Here is a 19,503-nt window from a genome sequence, read left to right as displayed (position 1 = left end):
AGATGGTTAAATAATAATAGTAATAATAACAATAACTTGAATTCATACGGCGCCTTTTAAGACACCCAAGGCAATTTACATGTGTCAGTATTCAATCATTTAAGGTTTAGATGTTTGTTAATCAGCTTCAAATTACATCAAAAGCACAAGATGGCGGCACCTTTACTCATGATATTTCAACTAGCGTTTAGCCAGGGAGGAGGTGGAGACACATCGGCCATCTTTATATACAGTCTATGTTAGTGAAAGTGTTAAGGCTTATGTCTAGTTCAATTTAAACCAACTCTTCTCATTATTTACAGTCAGAGTTGTATCTTACCAACAACTTTCACGTTGATATCTGCAGTGTCCTCCCCTGCAGGGTTTCTGACCACGACAGAATAGATGCCCTCGTCCTGCCTCTCAGCGCCCTCGATGGTGAAGACACAGTGGCCCTTGGTGCTATCAACATGGACCCTGCTGTCTCCCTCTGTGACGATCTACACAACGGGAACCAGAGCAGCGTTACTGGATTGTGCCTGAGCTGAGACTCTACTGGTGACTCTCCATCCGGATTCTGTGATGGCGTTACAGTAGACGTGGTTGAGGCAAGTTAACGACACGTTTGGCGAAATGATAAACACGACAGTTTGCAATCGGTAAGTTTCTCAAAGCATTTGCGTAAATCATGCTTTTCAAAGCCAACAACACATGTTGATTTGAACAACCAACTCCAGATGTCTCCACAACTTACCTACAGTAGTTTGTCCAGAGAGAAACCTTAACTCAAGGTCCATTCAATCTGTTACTGACTCTGACAGTAAAAAATTATTGGCTGCAGTGCATATGTCAAACTGACAGCCAAGTGACATTTTAACAGTAAAGTTAGTCTGTTTGACATCTGGATATGGTACTTTACTCAAAAAATAATTCTTTATTTTTATAAAATTACCTTTTTAGAAAAAACTTACTGCCCAGTTTCCTTTGCTGTATGTCTGAAGGAAGATTTGAGACATGCTCTTACCTCACTGACATGCTGAGTAACACGCATGCAGGTTTTTTGCACCAGAGAAGGTGCTTTTCATCTCTTTGTCTTTGCTGTTGCAGCCCGTGTTTCTCGAGGGGGTGGAAATCAAATGGTAGTAACAACAATATTTTGATGGCGGCTGTGTGCATTATCTTTCAATTTCAAAACTCAAGTGGTGAAACAATAACAAGTTTACACAAGGTTGGATAGTTGTGACTAAGACTCTAGGTGAGCCTGTTTAATTAATTTGTGTCTGTAAGGGCACACGTGGTAAAAATCTGACACACCCGACTGCAATGCAAGCAAGACAGAATCCATACACACTGGCATGTACACATGCACACTTACTTCACCATCCTTCACGGTCCAAGAGGTTGCCGACCGTCCTTTCTCTCCTCCATCAGGTTTTACAGAACTAGCCTACGTTAGAGCAGAGCAAAGCGGTAAAAGCCAGAGAGAAGCGAGAGGCCCTGAAACCTCTCGTTCTCCTCGTCTGAAAGATCAGTAAGCAACTAGGCATCATTGAATTGAGCTGTTAGGAGCATTGTCTACAAAACTAAGATGTGCCACTTAATAGTTATTTCCAGGCTGTTTTGCATATTGTCTAAATTTTGCCAGCATTTGTCTGAATTATTTCAGCATTAGTAAAGCTGTAATTTTGAATGAGGCGTTACTCATTCAGAAATTTCCCACCTTACCTTCCGAATTCTGGACAGACGACACATGTCAGTTCAACAACGCGAGACTATCTGCCTGTTTTACCTTCTCTCCTTTGGTCCAGATCACTGTGGGTGCCGGGTCTCCAGTGATGGGGACGTCCAGACGCAGTTTGTTTCCAGCCACCACGATAATGGTTGAGTCAGTGGTACGACCCATACAGTCCAGGTGGATCTTGGGAGGATCTTAGAAAGGGGCAGAAATGGTGAATATGAACAGGCACTTGCATTTCATCTGGTTTAATCTGCATGCTTATATAGGTTAAAGTTGTGGTACCTTGACGCGGCACGAAATCGATCTTCACCTCTGGGAGCACAAGAAAAAGAAAAAGTGAGAGCTTTTATGTAAAATTTGGATTGTGATGCTATACTATTGATACTGACTTTGTACCGTTAAGTATGAAAAGTACAAATATTACCCAAGAAATTGAGTTTGGCAGAAAGGTTGAAAGCGTAGCCGTCTGGCACAAAAGTGTAGTCCCCCTCATCCTCTGGTTTGACCTCGTCAATGGTCAGTTTGTGGTTCCTAAAAAGTTTTTCAGACGTTTATTTAATGGCGTCTTGGGATGAACGCAGCACATTTGACGTGCACAAAATTTTCCTCACCTTCCGATATGTGTGATTTTTATTCTGGCGTCAGGCTTGACCTCTATGCCGTTCTTAAACCAGGTTCCCTTCACGTTCTCATCCGACACCTCACACTTGAAAACGGCCTCATCCTTGGCCTTCACCGTGAGGTCGGCGATGCTCTGGTAGACCTCCAGCTCTTTCTCTACACAGTCAGAAAAACAACAGGCTCAGGAGGTCGGAATTTCTGAGGCTGTCAGACTTCAGGAGGGGGTGTCGCTTTGTGAGATGACGAAATGAGATTCAATCATATGAAGATGTGTGAGGATAATGTGATGAAAAAAAAAGATGCAGAAGTTGTACACGAGGATATTATGGTAATGATGTATTCAAGTGTGAGGTGTTCATTATCTTCTGCAGCCTGTGTGTGTTGTATCATAGCAACAGACACAAGGGGGTTGGCTGATTGGATTTACGATAGAAAATAAAGTGGGTGGATATGAAGACCAGATGCACAAGCCTGCAGGTTATTACTGTACATCACGAGAAATATTGAACATGGGAGTTATTAAAGTTATCTCCAAGAAATTGTTTTCTAGCTGAGACGGCTCATACTGAGCTCCTTGTAAAGGTCACAGGAGTTTCACGTAGGCTCGCTGCCATGGAGGCTGAATAAGGTGAGAATGGCATCATAATGGGAGTTCTGCTGCGGTCTGAGGTGTTGATCCCTGCTGCACGTTGGCAGCTAGTCACTCTTGGCAGGCTCTTGATCAATTAACAGGCCAGACAAGCTTAACAGGACTGAGAGCAATGTTTGGGTTTGAACCTGAACACAACAACCTCTGTGGGGACACCTGTACATCACATGTGAATACATACAAACACAGCAGTATATATATTCAATATACAACCAGGACTAAATTACAGCATCTAACCACAAAAAATATCCAATTATAATCAAAGACTGATGGCTGCCATGTGATGGAAGTGGTTTTGGTACATAATGAGTTCTTCTGCTCTGTGAGCTGATGGTACTGAGATGAAATGGTTACTGCAGGGGTCAGAAAAAAGGAGGATGAAACTAGCTAGCTTATATTTTGCCTACGTCCTTGTACTGATGAATTTGAACCGTCACCATCCTTCATTTTTAGATCACCTGTGGATTAAAATCAAGACATATAAACACGTGCATCCACCTTAAATGTCCACCTGCAAAATATCCCAATTTTTAAACACATTTGAGACCATCAAAATATAAAAATCAAATAAAAATCGGACTTTTCTGAGGGGCCTAGTGAACATCTGTCATCAGCAGACCGTTGTGACGTGGTACAAGAGGAGAATCTACCATAATCTAATAAAACAAACCTTTAAAACTACAACTTGCTTTTTCACATACGTCAAATATTTGAAAGATTTTTTGGCAAAAGATGAAAGATGAGTTCGCATCATGAAGTGTAGAATTTATAAGATTGTCTGGTATTTTTCGTTTTGTCATATAGAAATTCAAGGTTTTACTTTGCTTTAAATCGCACATGGTGATAAAACAGTGATTTGATTGTGACAAAGAAAAAAAAAACCACAACACAACAAAACAACAGGGAAAACAAAAACATAACAATTAAAAATGTCCCTGAAGTAAACCACATCCTTCCACCAAGTTTCCTAGAAATCAGTTTGGTTGATTTTACATAATCCTTGTTACATTTTGCTTTACAAACAAACAAAAAAAGTAAAAAAAAAAAATTAACGAACAATGGGACGGGGGCGAAAACACAACCTCCTTGGTAACAAAAGACCAAAGACAGAATCCAGGTCGCTCGAGCAGACCTGTGCCCTTCAGGTGAAATATGGTCCAAGTCTTCTAACTTTAGCTGGCATGCACACATCACTGCAGTAACCTTGGCAGAGTGACGCGGGCAACGACAAGAGCCCCTACATCCTAAGAATAGACGGCATGCCAAGAGTGGGGGGGCCACGTGACCGTCGGTGTGGTATGAGAATGTGCGCTGGGAGCATTCATCACTGACAAAAGAGGCTCGGCTGTACTCGGCTCACAGCATGACTGAGACTCACCCTGCACCAGGAGTTCAGCCATTGACTCATCGCCGTTGGTTTTAACCTTGTAGTGGCCGCAGTCTTCCTTGGTGGCCTCGTTAATGATCAGAACGTGTTTGCAGCCGTCCTTCTTGAAGCGATACTTGAAGGACTCGTCTCTTGTCAGTTCCACGCCGTCTTTCTCCCTGAAATCGATAGTGTTTGAATGCACCATAGTCACACTCAAGAGCTGATTAAAAACTAAAACTAAAGTGACTCCAGATTTAAAAGGATTATTTTTGGAGCTTTCAAGAATGTCTCCACATTATGATCTTCTCCCCAAATATGACCACTTCACAACATATTCTCATTAAGTTCATGTGACGACAATTTTCCTGTATGAAGATGTGTGAAGTTGTTAAAAGCCGTGAAAACAAGCGTGACCTCTGACCTATTATTTTGACCTTTGACTGCTGCCAATCGTCACTTTTGCAGCACAGGCTAGTGACTTAATTTGAACTGAAAAGTAAAATAGTAGAACAAGTTTGAAAAGGTGAGAATGCAAATTTCTGCACTGATTTTTGTCGACTTTGTATTCCGACAGTTCCTTGTTCCTAATAAATCTTTAAGTCTGAGTGAATTTTTTTATGCTTCCGTTCATTGATCTTTGGCCTCAGTTTCATGAAAATGATTTTACACTCAAATGAAAGCCATCACACAACTTTCTCCTCCAGATAAAGGTCACATGGAACATACTAAAATGCTGAAGTGACCTTTTCATTGAGGTGATAATTCACAGCCTGCAGGACGACTCCAGTCTGTCACAGAGGCAGTGCTTTAAACACATGACAAACTCAAATGCCATCTGCTGGGTGTCTGAGCAATAAACACCTGGAGTGAGAGTGAAAGAAAATCTGCTTTGAACTGAAAGAGAAACTCAGACAACTGTGATTACATTTGATTTAATGACCCCTTATAATAGCTTTTATCCAAGGAATGCAAATTACTTTTTGTCCAAATTTGTTTAGTAGCTACAAGCAGCATTAAATTGTTGATTCCCCCCCCCCCCCCCCCAGTTTATTAAGAAGGAGGAGTCTTAGTTCCTTTTGGTATAATGTGGATGTCACCCCCCCATCATCTCTTTACTCCCCAGGTTGTTTTCATTAATGCAACACAAATTAACGATTTAATGATATAAGGTCAAAATAATTCAGCTACTAACAGACGGTGGATTTATGAGCAAGAAGAAGAAGAACTGACCATTTCACATTGGCTCCTTCCTCTGAGACTTCACACTCCAACTCCACCCGCTCACCATTCATGACCATCTGGTCCTCCAGAGTCTTCACGATCAGGATCGGAGGCTCTGCAGAGAACAGATAAGAAAGAGAAACTTACGTGAAACTCTTGATACTGCAAATCAACATTTTTCTGGATTTCTGTAAACCTCTAATCACCTTTAACAAAGAGCTCGGTGGTGGACTTCTCCTCCCCCACCACACAGCAATACGCAGCGTCATCCGCCAGCGAGCAGTGGTTGATGGTGAGGTAGCGCATGTTGCCGACACTCTCAAATATGTACCTGAACAGAGCAAGAGGATTTTCAAACATTGATCATACAACATATTGTTTTTCAGGAAACTTTTGTTCTTGTTTCAAGGACACTTACTTGCTAGAGAAGTCATGGAACAACACGGTCGGGAATTTGATGAAATATGAGTGAAAAAGAGAAAAGACAGTGAAAATAAGAAACTTCAACAAATGAACCAGAGAGTTTCTGGTCTTTGTTGAATTCACGACAATATACAGGCACACCATGTTGATATGAGATGAGAGGGATTCAAACCTTCCAGTCGGATGGATTTCCTGCCCGTTCTTCAGCCATTTCACCTCAACATCTGAATTGGCGACCTCCACTGCAAGTTTTATTTTCTGCCCCTTTTTCACTTGGTAGGCAGGATCCAACTTTTTCAGGAAAGCTGAGTTTATACGTACGATATGTCAGTGTAATCAGTCAGTGTTGTTTTTCCCTACATTTTGTCAGATCAAGAGACGCTCATGAAAAAGTCCTACCTTCACTTTTCTTCTCTTCCTTCTTCATCTTCTTCAGTCGCTTCAGCATGCCCCTCAGGTCGGTGATGCCATGCTGAAAAGCAATCTTCTCAAATTCTGAGGCAGGAGCGTGGCTGAGGATATTCCACACGTCCACGTCGGGCTCCGTGTGCACCTGCACGGCTCTGATCCACGGGAAAAACAGTCGAGACGAAACCATAGTGTGTTACATTATGAATATAGACTAGAGCAAGACGGCTATAACCGATATACACCAACAGTAAAATTTTGGTAATACTTGTATTATTTACAGATCAGTCACTATCAAAATGTAACAAGCAAATGAGTATTAGTGAATTTCCTAGATTGTTTATTCATTCATAGCGAACATATGGTCAGTAAGACGATAATATATGACTACACTTATGCATGAGTACAAGTAATCAAGTATTTTTATACAAAATCATAATTTCCTGCAGTAAGTGTTGTACAATATTTCATATTTTGTCCTTTTCTCTTTCACCTCATAAAATATTGGTCATTTTGTGATCATGAACAAGATAATGTCTGTATCTTTATATATTATTAATGATCTCTAACATTAACCCTCTTCACTAGTTTAAGCAAAGATTATAAGTTCATTGTTTTAAGGCCTTACTCAGGCTTCTTACCTCCCTTATGCATATATATATGTAAATGAAGAATTAATTTTAAACCTAAAATATATTTTTCTTAAGATTCAGGGCTTTGTATTTTTTATTTCCCCAAATTTCATTGGAGGTGCTTCAGCAGAATCGAAAATCGATTCACATTTTTTTAAACCGTTAGCTAAAGATTGTATATCACACCCACACATTGACCGTTTACTGTGCGTATCGTCTGATTTGACCTAATTTTCTTTTGTTTAACTTTCCCAGTGTGAACACAGACACATATTGAGCGTCAGGCTGGATTCTCGACACAGCAGCCATCTGTTGTCTCTGTGTGTTTTTACCACACCTGTCCACTAAGTGTCCTCAGCAACTTTTCTTTCTCATTCATTCACAGACTGCTGACTCGGTTCCTGCCGCCTCCTCTTGTCAACTCATCAGTGTTTGCGGACAACACTGTGTTTTTACAAGTTTCAGCTGCTTATACTGTTTCAGCCTGTTTTGCTCTTTGTCTGTCTGTTTTCTTGTTTCTCACTTGTTGTTGCATCTGACTGATCAGAGAAAATTGCCTTTTTGCTTCGTTTCATGTTTTGGGTTTCTATGGTTTATGTGCTATTATTTAACTGTTTAAGACTTTGAAAGGATTATTATACATTAGGTCAAAATTACGTTAGATAAACAACATGATTTGATGTAATCACTTATTGATCAGATGATTATTGGAAAACCTAACAGCTCTTCCAGCATTGTCATAAATTAATATAGTAATTTGTTATTTTTTTTTCAAATAAATATATTGTTAAAATAACAGAGTCTTCTTTTCCATACAGCTCGTCAACAGTTTCTTACCGATGTGAGGTTTTTAAGAAACTGCTGCTCATTCAGAGGAAGAACCCAAGAGGCAAATATGGCAAAACAAACCAGACACGTTAAAACACAGCAGCGGCAACACAACCAGCATATTAGAAATATTCTTTTATCACACAGTAGGGAGACTGTGATGAAGCACGGCTGTTATCAAATACAATGTCAGTTCAATCACATGTTAACAACATCATGCTTTGGTTAAGGGTGCAACATATTGTCCAGTTTCTCCCATGCACAGAGAACAGGAAGTGTGTGTGACAGTGGTGTGTGATGTGATGGAAAAGTGTCATTGGCTTTTGAGAAAAAAATAAACACGATAAGTGAATCTCAGTGGCTGGAGTCAAAATGTATAATAAAGGGGTGAAAAGAAAGAGCAAATCTGTGTCTGTTATAGATTAGAGAGGTGTTGCTGTTCTAATGAGATAAAAAAGTGCAATAAGTTTGGGCAAGTAGGTTTCCAGGACCCTTTATGGTGTGAAATTAGGGCATAATTGGATGCATGTGTATAAAACGTATGATGTCGTTTCACTGGCAAAGAAACAAAATCCTTTGGAGAAACCTTTGCAAACTCAATATGATGCCAAACCTCATTTGCTATTTCAAAGCCGGAGACAAAGGTCACATCAGGTTACTCTTACATTAATGTTGATATACACGCAGGTTAAGTTTGTGGTTATTCCAGCTGAAAGTTTGCAGATGCAGACGATGCTTACTCTCTGAAGACGCAGTGGAGGGGGGGTGATCCAAAAAGAATGAGATCGAGACAGAGTTAGATCTTGAAAAAGTGAAAGGCTTTACATTAAAATCACTATTTTGTCCATGCTCACCTCTTCTTTAATAAGGTGCTGAAATCCAGCTCTCCTGAGTCTTCTTTTCCATCGGTGCTACTGCGGAAACATCGGCCACCAGCAACAAAACATCAACAACACAAAACACTTCTTTATCTCTTCGCAGAAAAGATAAATGTTAATACTTTACAGGCATGGTTTGTTTTACAGTAAATAAAACACATCCACATACCCAGGTTTTTACACCACATAAAAACAAGAGAAATTGTGTTGGACTGTTGAAGACTGACAGGGAACGAGTGGGTTGATATATACAGTGGAAGTGAAGACAGGTAGATGTTTTGCTGGAGCGACAGGTGCTGCCATGTTTGAAGGAACAGGGCAACATTTTGGGAAATACACTGGTGGATTTATGCCACTTCAGTGTTTGTGTGGAACCAGAGTTGGGGGTCCATTATCGTAAAGACAGGAGACAGGGGGAAACCATTAGGAGAACTGGATCCCCACGCCACAAAGATGGCAGCCAGTCATTTCAATGAAGGTTGCTCACAGCGTGCTTTGCCACAGACTTCCAGGTTTGCATCCATGTTGTGCAGCCCACTATACATTTCGGTTTCTCCCACCTGACTGAATACACTTTTTGTACAGATGAGGTCTTGCACTCTTACAAATGCAGTAAAGAAAAGCTTTTTTAAGCATCTTTCTGTGGAACTTTTACTGAATTAGAGAGTAAAAGAGAAAGAAAAGAGACAGACAGGAAAGAGACAGGGAGAGACAGAGGATGACATGGAAAAAAGGATGGTACATTTAAGCGGTCTTAACGTTAAAGGCTGTTTCTTCTTGCTTCTATTCTTGCATCACCGTCAAACCTTAACCCAAAGATATGAGCGCTGTCTCCAACTTTTCATTTAGCTCTTGGCAAAAATGTTACGGAGCACATGTATTTCCCAAAACGTTAAACTGTTCCTTTAAGCCATCGACAGCAGCAGCAGCAACAGTCGTCCGAACAAGAACAATAGAAAACACTCAAGGTTAAAAAGACCAACAGTGGCTCAATAGAGGGTGTGTTCATGTGGATCAGGAGATAAAGACGAGGTCACAGATTGGACTGTCTGCTTGTTTCCTGCCTCTGATCCGACAGAAGGATTAGAAGGTGAGTCCCTGGTTTACGTGGTGAAGTTACAACACACCACGGCTGCACTTCCTCTATGTGGAAACCGTGTGGAGAGGCTCGGCGCGCTCTCTCGATCAAACCCCCGTCAAAGCCCACTCTGTGGTGGCTGTTTGTGCAGCTGGCTCTGCTGTTTTGATTGAGACCCAGGAGGGGATCAGAGAGAGCTCCCGGCTGCAACAAGTGCGCGTTACTCAATAGTTTAATAAACCAAATATCTTGATTTCGAGAGTCAAAGGTTAACAAGATGACAGTTTGTGTAAACAGCTACAGCTCCGTCCGGGGTTCAGCTCTCTCGTGATCTCCCGGCTGTGTGAATCAAATTCAGCAGATCGGAGGCGGCAGCATCCAAAACATTGTTTCTGTTCTTCGACAATCAGAGTTTTGAATTTGAGCCTCCGCTGTTGCAACAAACCACTTTACTACCTTGCTGATGGTCCTGTCCTCTTCCTTCCAGCTTCACTCCTGATAGGTCAGCATTTACAGGGTTATTCTTTCACATATAACATGGTGATAATAATTACCGGACCTTTTAAAATCTGACAACAAACTGGTAATATATTATCTCTTATTAACCATATTCACAAACTTATATAAACTGTAAGAGGTGTTTAATTTGTGCTTGTTCCTTCCTTTGACCTCTAAATGATCTAATTCATCCCGTTTCAATGTGGGCTCACATTTAGTCTCTAAGGAATTGAATACAAACCAAAATTCAAAGAGCACCAAATAAGGGGCTACATATTCCTACTGTAGTGTAGTTAATGTTCCCATTAGATAGCAAGAAATAGCTAAATTTCTTGGTTTAATTCGGTGACGTATTACAAGTTATGACATAAATTGAGGTTATGAGATTTAATAAATGGTTGAAGTTCCAAAAAAACAACAACTGATAAGATATTGGATTATTATTATTCAGTTCCTAATCATTACTTATCAACAAGGCATCAGATTTAAATGTTTCCTTTAAACACATATCAAAGAACGATATGACAATATTCAGATTTTATTAAAGTTTGTCAACTTTTATGAACCGGCAGATTGTTGAATAAAATTTTATGATTTTTTATGTCAAATGTAAGTAAAACCCAAAGGGGTCTGATCCTAGGTAACATGGTTTGTATAAGTTCTGTACAGTGGCTAAACACAGAGGCTGACATTTATAACAGTGTGATACCACTGAAGAGATGTACCAGGGATCCAGCACTAAAGCACTTGCTCAGCAATTACCATGAGCTTTCCTGTGTGTAGCAGATTACAATATTTACCTCAAATAACAAACACGGATAATCAGCATTTATTCAATTTGAATGTTAACTGTAACTAAAAGCATTGTATATTTTCTAAAAAGTGATAAAGTGTCATGATATAACTTACGTGCGCCTGAATGCTGCTCTTATGTCGAAGCCCTCAGGAGCACTCGCCTCTGAAATGCAGAGCACAATCCACAGTCAGTGTCATACAACACAATCGTGTTAGTGACCAAATCATTAATCACGATCATAGGTTACTTTTACAAAATCAAAAATACACAAAGTACTCACCATGCACGCTCAATTCAAAATTGCAGCTGTCAAACTTGTCCTTGGATGAAACCTCACATCTGTAAGCTCCGGCAAAGTTCGGCTTGGCTTCGATGATGAGCATCTCGAAGGTGTAGACCTGCAGCCACACGTGTCAGGAGAGATGTGAGGGGGGGGTCCATGACAAACATCTTTCATTTGAAACCATAACCTATGAGCTACAGAATATGCTTCATACATAGAACATTATAAGTCAGCTTCAGGTTTAGGTTTCCTATGCTTCTTTTCCATGTAAATATTTCTCATTCCGTTTTATTCTGAAAGGAAATTTGTAGAGGTGCTATCTCTGCCACAGTTTCACCTTTAAGGTTGCAGCTCGTCGTGTTATCATGTTTAGAGAGGCAAGTTTGAAACCAATTAAAATATAAATGTGTCCCATGGGCAGTTCAAGAAAATACAAATATAAAATTATTCTCCTGCTGATATCCATGTTCCTGTTCTCGTGTCTTCTTGGTACCTTAGTGTTGCGGTCGACCGCCTCCTTCAGCTGAAGGTGTTTCCCAGACTTGCTGGCGAGGTCCATCCACTTCCCTTTGAACCATTTAACGGTGGGTTTCTTCAGTAATGACCCAGCGTTCACTTTAGCCACAAACGTGATGTTTCCACCTGCACAAACGTGTCAGTTATCATGTGGTTTAACACATTATCTTTTAGATTCTGATATACAAAGCAATGTAGTACCTATAATTTAGCAGCAGAGACTCTATATTTTATACATTTTCTGTCATGTTATATATGTTTGGGAATTTCAACAGCAGTGAATTTTGATAGCTTGTTATTTTACAGGTACATATCTGTTTGTTATTATAATTCCTTTCATCATCTTTATTTTCATTTTTTAAACTCTAAACCTTGTTATGAATTAAACACGTTTCTGTCTAACAAAAATTGACAAACCTTCAACTGTAGCATATTTTAAATTGTTTCCGACATATTAGGGGGAATTCAAATCTTAATCTTTACTTTTGCCTTATCTTCTATCACTCACCAACAGTCACTTCTCCACTCTGGGGTTTCTCTGTGAAGATTCCAATCAGGTCCTGTCTGGTGTCTGGAGCCTGTTCGTCTGAAAACAGGTTCATGACAGAAATGTCACAAAGTGGAGTTCAGTAGCAAGTTGGTAATCAGAGAACAAAAAACTCTGAAATCTTCATATGAGCTCGGAGCCATAGAGGTTTCATCTGCACTATTTGAAGATTTTTTGCCACTTAATTCTGAAGCACTTATATTTAACTGTAAAATTCTGAAATTGTAGAATAGAAACCCTATTGGGTTAAAAGAAATTTTAAATATAAAAATTCTGATAGCATTTGTGGTATTCTTCCAACAGGTCATTCCAAAATCTGAGGGACTCAATCAAAGTATCAAAAGCCGAATATTGGATTATTTTAAGATATTCATATTTTCTGTTACTCATTTGGGAGGAGCTTATACCCAAAAGCAACGTACAACTGACAGCCACAGTTTGGTGTCATCTGCATAGCAGTGATATGAGATGTCATGCAAGCAGATAATTGGACCCAGGAAAGTATTTAAAAGTAAAACATTTAAATTACTGTATTCAGGCATCACACACCAAAGGTTGCTGAGGCCACAGGGGCTTGTGAGACACCAAACCAAAATACATGTATGTCACTGTGTTGTTATTAATTCACAAATAAAACCTGTAATTTACACCTTACTGACATGCTGTGTCTTTGCATGTTGGTGGCAGCAACTCTTTAACAGAAACACTGGTATGTTTTGACCTTTCAGGAGGAAGCTGAAGTCAAGGATCAAAGAACAATAGCAGCAGAATGTACCGGACGGAGGGAGTGAATGTATGACTGATTATATGATTGTTGGAACTGAGTAACTCACCCTCAGCTTGAGGAGCGTCTTTGGCGGGTGGAGCTTCGGTGGCAGGTGGAGCATCGGTGGCGGGCGGAGGGTCGTTTGCCAGAGGTGCATCGTTAGCTGGTGGCGCGGACTCGACCCCATTTGATTCTGCTGCAGGTGGAGCGGGGGCCTGTTCTGGTTCAGCACCAGGTGCATCAGTAGTGGGCTCAGCTGGAGCTTCTGAGGCACCAACATCCACAGAGATAACAAGGCACAAGTGAGCAGTAAAGTACAAATACAAATAATGGGCCTTGTGCATACAATTTTGACCAAGTAAGCGTCCAATCTGCCCTACTTAATTTCTATGTGTTGAATGAATATGAAAGAAAACTTCCACATTCAAAATGTGTCTAAAAAAGGAAATTAGTTTGGAAAATGTCTTTTGTTCTGTCCAGAATGTTTTAGACACATAAATTGACTACATTTGAGCTTTTAATGTTTCATTTATCATTCGTCCAAGCATTGTTTCATCTCTGGCAAACATTAATCGCCCAAATATTTCTTTGGTCTTATCATATTTGAATGGCCGACTGGTTTTCCATTCGTTATCAGCTGCCTCTTCTGAGCGCCAGTCAAGTGGTGGTTACTCATGAGGAAATAATGTGCTGGTGTGAGGGTGAAGGTCAACATGCAGCCAGAGCCAGAGTATGAGTGGCAATGATATGAGCCCCAGACAGCTGTGGGCAGTTGTTTGTCGCACGCTGGGCCCATTAGTCTGCTGCCTTTCTTTAAGATTTGTTTCCACTTTATCAAATCCAAACAAACGACCTCGAGTCTCCCTGACGGAGTAATGGCACAAATGTTGCTCAGTGACACACTTAGCCCTCAGTCAGTGCAGTGACTAACACAGTGCTCTTTAGATCTGGTAAAGTGCTGGACAAAATGATTGTGAATAAGACATGATAAGACACGTTCAAAGAATTTAAGGAATGGTCAGATTTTCTTGGAAATGTGCTTATTCACGATCTTACAATGAGCCAAGTTAGTTGAGCTTAGCTTGGCATCAACAATAGAAACAGGAATAAACAGTAACACAGAGGCAGGATAATTTCTAAAATAAGTAAAAATGTGTCTAAAGCATCATTAATGGTTCAAGTTTCCTCAGTTTAATAGACTTATGAATAACTGAAAATAATCTTATTTTAATTAAATATCATTAAACAGCTGCTGTTTGTAACTTTGTGTTGTCTACTGTCACTGACAGAGAAAGCCTCCATCCATACTACTAGGTTTTATTTTGAAAACTGTCACCTGCCACTCACGTACGCTGGGCATGTGCGTGCCAATATCAGTTACTCCTGTCCAACGCATGAAAAACAGTTGTAAATGCAGAATTTAACTGCACAACAGCTGTTAGCAAAGACAACAGGGTCAGCTGGGCTGGTTTTGATTATCGATGTTGCGTTGTATAGCGGAAGCTGAGGCTAATGCCGATCTTTTCTTCTGGAAGTGGGTTACGTGTGGAAGGCTACGATATAACTGAACACCCCATCAGTCAGCAGTTGTGAGGCTATTTAATTGATTCCAAACATCTCAGTTTCCACCCATAAAGAATAAAACCCAGCACCTTCATTTTCAAACAAAAATGGGGGCCAGCAGTGTTTGGAAACTTCCCTATTTCAACGGCTCTAAAACTCAGGAGTAGTGGGGACAGCAGGCGGATCCGTGGCAGAGTTGATGCGTTAGTCGTACTGATGTAGCCTTAAAGATGAACTACCCCCCTACATAGGATTAATAAGGCCCCACTCTAAAGGAGGCAGGGTCATTTGTAGTTTGTGTCTCTTTGTGGTCATTGGAATGGAAGGAATGATAACAGTTAGCGCCTTTTGACTCCACTAGGGGTTTGTTTCACAACTGTAGTTTGAAAAGGACGATGAGAAGGAGTGATAATTGATTCCAGGTCTTTTTTATTCCGATTGTCACATGTATTTAAGGAGATTTATTAATGAGATTTACAGTGCTAGTAGGCTTTTCTTTTACCACCACTGGACCTAGCCAGCCTAGCAGTTTAACCTCTATTTCCAGTCTCTATGCTAAGGTAAGCTAACTGTCTCCTGACTGTAGCTCTACACTCCCCATTCAGTCATGTGGTATCGATCTTCTCATTTAACTCTCGGCAAGAAAGGGAATAAAAGTAAAAGTGTTTCTCAAAGACAGACAGGAGGCTGTTTCAGGGATTGGGAGTGGAGCAGCTGTCACACGGTGCAGTGTGTGAGAGTTCATGTGCAGAAACACCAAGTTCATGCAGTGCATCAAATATTCATTTCCGCATTGAGTGCTCAGTTTCACTCTGTGCTCAGTGTGGATTATACAGCCTGTAGGTGAGCGAGCACACCCACAGCTGCCGCATCAAAGTGCCCCACCTGGCTTTGATGTGACCTTCAGCTCAAACTTGACCTTTGACCCCCCAGCAATCACTGCATAGACATTAGCGTCCTCCTTGGTTATTTCTTTCATAGCGAGGGAGTGCTTTTTTCCGTTGGCTGTGATCACAAATTTGCCGCTGCTTGAGATGTCCTTTGAGTTGCACTGCCATTTTACTTTAGCGTCAGACTTCTCGGTTTCTGCTTCAAACAGCACAGAGGACCCCTCCTCTGCCGCCTGAGTCTTTGGTTTCTTGGCAAATGCTGAAACTGAAGAGGGAGGGTGGATTCAAAATAGAAGATAGAAGTTAGCCCCTTTTCTTCTTACCACATATTTTGGTGTTAGCAAAAACCTTGAAGAGAAGTAGGTTTTTAAGTGTTTCGTCAAGTGAGATAACAAAGCCGTTTGCGTTTATGTGGATTTTGTTTCACCGGAACTTCATATCAGAGTTTTTCACCATTTAAAATCAAAACTTGCCCAACAACGCATACAGAACTCTATTAGCCATTGCAATGAAACAGAAGTCAAAAAGCCTTTAAACATAAATTGGACCCAGAAAATTGGGTCCAAACATTTTCCTGAGTTTGAGTTTCGCATATGAAGAGCAGCAGGAGACTGTCTGGTTCAGATGTCTTCACAACAGTCGCTGTGAAATTTTCCGAATATTTTCCTGATACGTTCTCACTTGGGTTCACTCAGAAAAATGTCGGACATTTCACCAGAGGGGTGGCAGGAAATAAATCTGCAACTGACTCTGCAAATCCTTAATTTAACCAAAGATAAAGCTCCTGAGCTGAATGAAGCCGCTCATGTGGAACAATTACAGAGTTGTACAATCCTCAGCTCACTGGTAGGAGCTGACTGAAAACCAGTGAATTGACCTTGTCTGACAACACACTGAATTCTTCCCAACACAAACATTTGGCTGTCATACATGTGCAATGTTGGTATGATATGGAAATACTGAAAGACTTCAGTAAAACATACATAAATAGCAAAACTAATTAACAAACAAAATAAAACATGACAAGGTGTCTATAGACAATCTGTCAAACTATTCATCTTGTGTTTAACACTCATTGTGTAAAACATCTGACAACTTTCCTTTTCTTTTCCAATATGTTCATTGTTATTCTGGAACAAGGACTTAGAAATAGCTCTGACAGCAGACACGTCTTTGACAGTAACACTATATACGTTTGGAACTATGAAACATGTGTGAGCAGAATTCAGATGCATATTACTCACAGCTGGAGCAGTTATGCATGGCATTACAAAACCACGCAATAAAAATAACCAATCTCCACATGCTGCAAGATGAGCCTATGAGTTTAAATATAGGTTACATATGTACTGGACTAATAAATGAGGCTGGCAGGCTTCAGCTGCAGCAGGGGCGCAGGTATCACAGCGGAGGGATTAAGTCGACTCTATTTCAGTGACTGTGGAGGCTCAAAAAGAACGACGTGCCCTCAGTGTGTCACGACATCTCCGGTCATGTTGTCAATTATTCATGTCGCCTTCACCTTTTACCTGACTTTGTCCAAAGTCAAAATGAGTCATCCGCTCTATTTTAAAATCTCACCTTTCCTTGTTTTGGATTCCTGAATGAGATCCTATCCGTCATTGTTTCAGCTGAATTTCAGATGGACTGAAATTAACTGACACATAATTGACTATTGAAGTTATTCATCGTTTGCTCACAACAATGATATGGTAACTAGTATACTGTCAACTACTCTATTTACTAAGGTTTATGTACAAATTCAATCGCAATATTGTTTGGAGGTTAAAGTAAAAGCTAATATCAACATAAAGTTGTATTTGCTGATTATCTAAGCTGAAGGTCAAAACAAAAAAGACAATGTCACTGACTGTCTGGCATGTATCTAAGTCACTGACACAATTTGTATTTATAGGTCACACTATTTTAACAGACAACATTAACACATATTAACATTACTATCAATAATTAGAGGATTTATGGTTGTGGTTTTGTTTGAATTACTGTTTGATTGTAATTTTCTTCTGATTGATTTTGTTGAGTCTTAATATTCATATTTATGTTTAAGTTGGGTTTTTGAAATAAAATCAAAGTAAAAATGTGCTTCAAAATAAACCAAGTTCATTTACTTTTTTACTGTATAAAGTTCCTATTTACTATAGCTCAAAAGTTAACTTTCAAACATTCTGTTGATTCCACTGGTGTTAATTATAATTGGTAATAATGCTTCAGGCTCAAGACAATCATAACTGTTATTGTCCTCAACAAATCCTCGACACTAAAAGTCTTAGCAGCCGTGTGGTGCTGCTCTGTGTCATCTGACACCAGACACGTCCTCACTCCACTCACACACACAAAGAAACGCTTTCCACTGAAGACAGGAGGGGAATAAAAAGAAACTGTGGAAAGCCATTTGTCAGGTTGGAATCCTGTCGGGCATTTTTGGATCAGCGACGCATTTTGTGAATGCAGTGATGCTGGAAATGTGCGCGTGTGGATTTCACATGGGACGATGTTTCCACCAGGACCGTCTGGGACGTGGGGTCCTGACACGGTCAGAGGGGCTTTGTTCTAAGGATGGATAATTGCTTCTGCTACTGGTCTCTAATATTACCAAGTTAAGCCATAAACACCTTCAAATTAAAGGTTTTGTACTTTTACTGCCACTGTATCATGACTTTACTGTGAGCTACAATCATCTGTTTTACCAACCTCTCAATTTCAATACACTTTATAGTTACTATTTATATTGATGTCTAAGACATTTCATGAGTTTATCTATATTAAATTAAATTTGACTAAAAGCTGGTAATATATTTATTATTATTATTATGGCATGAAGAGATCACTGTTATCACACAATTAAATTAAACTAAATAAAGACACGTAACGCAGGGCAAAACAGTTTATCATGAAAATGATGAACCGATCTGAAGTGAGAGGTTTAAGTGAGAGGCACAGTCAAATATTTTATAGTATTTTCTTACAGGACCTTTCTGCACAAATACATATTATTTAGTCTCATTCTGCTGTAGATGAAAGATCAAAATTTGTCTATGTCCCCCAGATGAAGACGATGGTCAATAAGAATGTGTTAATATCTAAAAGGGAAAATCTTTACACAATTTCCTGGAAGTTGATTCATTTTCAAAAGTGGTTGAATCGTCACTGACCGTTTTTTTTGACTGGCTCCGGCATCCTGAATGATCTCCCCTCCTCCACAGCGTGACTCACTCGTCCTGCTCAGTCTGCTCTCTCTCTCAGCCCCTCTGCCTTTAATAGTGCTACCAGCCTCCCCTCCTTTCATGAGCCATCCCATCTCTCAGGCATCTACTTTTATTTTTTTTTCCAGGCCCAACACAACGTCCGAAAAAACAACAACCACCCACTCATCAAAGTTCATCCCACAGCAGCGCCCCCCCCCCCCCCCCCCCCCCTCCCCAACCCGCCGCCAGTAATGTCTGACCTCTCAGGCTATATTTCAACCATCCTCTCCTCCAACACCTCGGCTGAGTGACAGGACTCGAGAGGGCGGGGAGAGGATGTAAGGCAGCAGTTAAATTTAGAAGCTTGGATCCCAACAGAAGTTTGTTTGTTCTCGTCACATCCCTCCGTCACCCTGGAAATCTGAACGTGAATCCTGCAGAGGTTGGAATGAAGAGATCCTCAGTTTGTCCAGTGTCAGAGACGACGGTTTTCCCCTGATGGACGAGGTCTTTAGGAAATCTCTTGCATTGTCAGACCAATAACCAACTAAATTCCAGGTTCATTGAGGTTATTTGTCATATACTGATTTAATTAACTTTAATAAAAAGTTTTT

At 40.3% G+C, this 19,503-nt stretch overlaps 1 protein-coding gene across 1 annotated transcript in view; it reads right to left on the bottom strand.

The window, feature by feature from the left end:
• The window catches only part of mybpc3 (myosin binding protein C3), a 28,239-nt gene extending 9,322 nt beyond the window's left edge, over nt 1–18,917 (bottom strand). Inside the window, exons 1-22 of the mRNA XM_061068468.1 lie at nt 18,857–18,917; nt 15,679–15,948; nt 13,298–13,495; nt 12,426–12,503; nt 11,895–12,043; nt 11,399–11,516; nt 11,232–11,280; nt 10,281–10,319; nt 8,723–8,782; nt 7,878–7,904; nt 6,400–6,563; nt 6,173–6,305; nt 5,996–5,998; nt 5,784–5,908; nt 5,587–5,692; nt 4,366–4,532; nt 2,329–2,494; nt 2,142–2,248; nt 2,000–2,029; nt 1,769–1,908; nt 1,355–1,426; nt 320–479 (exon numbers count right to left, since the gene is read on the bottom strand). Of these exons, the coding sequence (XP_060924451.1) occupies nt 320–479; nt 1,355–1,426; nt 1,769–1,908; nt 2,000–2,029; nt 2,142–2,248; nt 2,329–2,494; nt 4,366–4,532; nt 5,587–5,692; nt 5,784–5,908; nt 5,996–5,998; nt 6,173–6,305; nt 6,400–6,563; nt 7,878–7,904; nt 8,723–8,782; nt 10,281–10,319; nt 11,232–11,280; nt 11,399–11,516; nt 11,895–12,043; nt 12,426–12,503; nt 13,298–13,495; nt 15,679–15,948; nt 18,857–18,881 (2,386 nt within the window). The 5' untranslated portion in view covers nt 18,882–18,917. The remainder of the gene's footprint in view (nt 1–319; nt 480–1,354; nt 1,427–1,768; nt 1,909–1,999; nt 2,030–2,141; nt 2,249–2,328; nt 2,495–4,365; nt 4,533–5,586; nt 5,693–5,783; nt 5,909–5,995; nt 5,999–6,172; nt 6,306–6,399; nt 6,564–7,877; nt 7,905–8,722; nt 8,783–10,280; nt 10,320–11,231; nt 11,281–11,398; nt 11,517–11,894; nt 12,044–12,425; nt 12,504–13,297; nt 13,496–15,678; nt 15,949–18,856) is intronic.
• Nucleotides 18,918–19,503: the final 586 nt, after the last annotated feature.

Source organism: Limanda limanda, chromosome 3 (genome assembly GCF_963576545.1).
Source record: "Limanda limanda chromosome 3, fLimLim1.1, whole genome shotgun sequence".
Taxonomy (NCBI): domain Eukaryota; kingdom Metazoa; phylum Chordata; class Actinopteri; order Pleuronectiformes; family Pleuronectidae; genus Limanda; species Limanda limanda.
The sequence above is the reverse complement of the archived record's forward strand: the minus strand, read 5'-3'. Positions and strand labels throughout refer to the sequence as shown.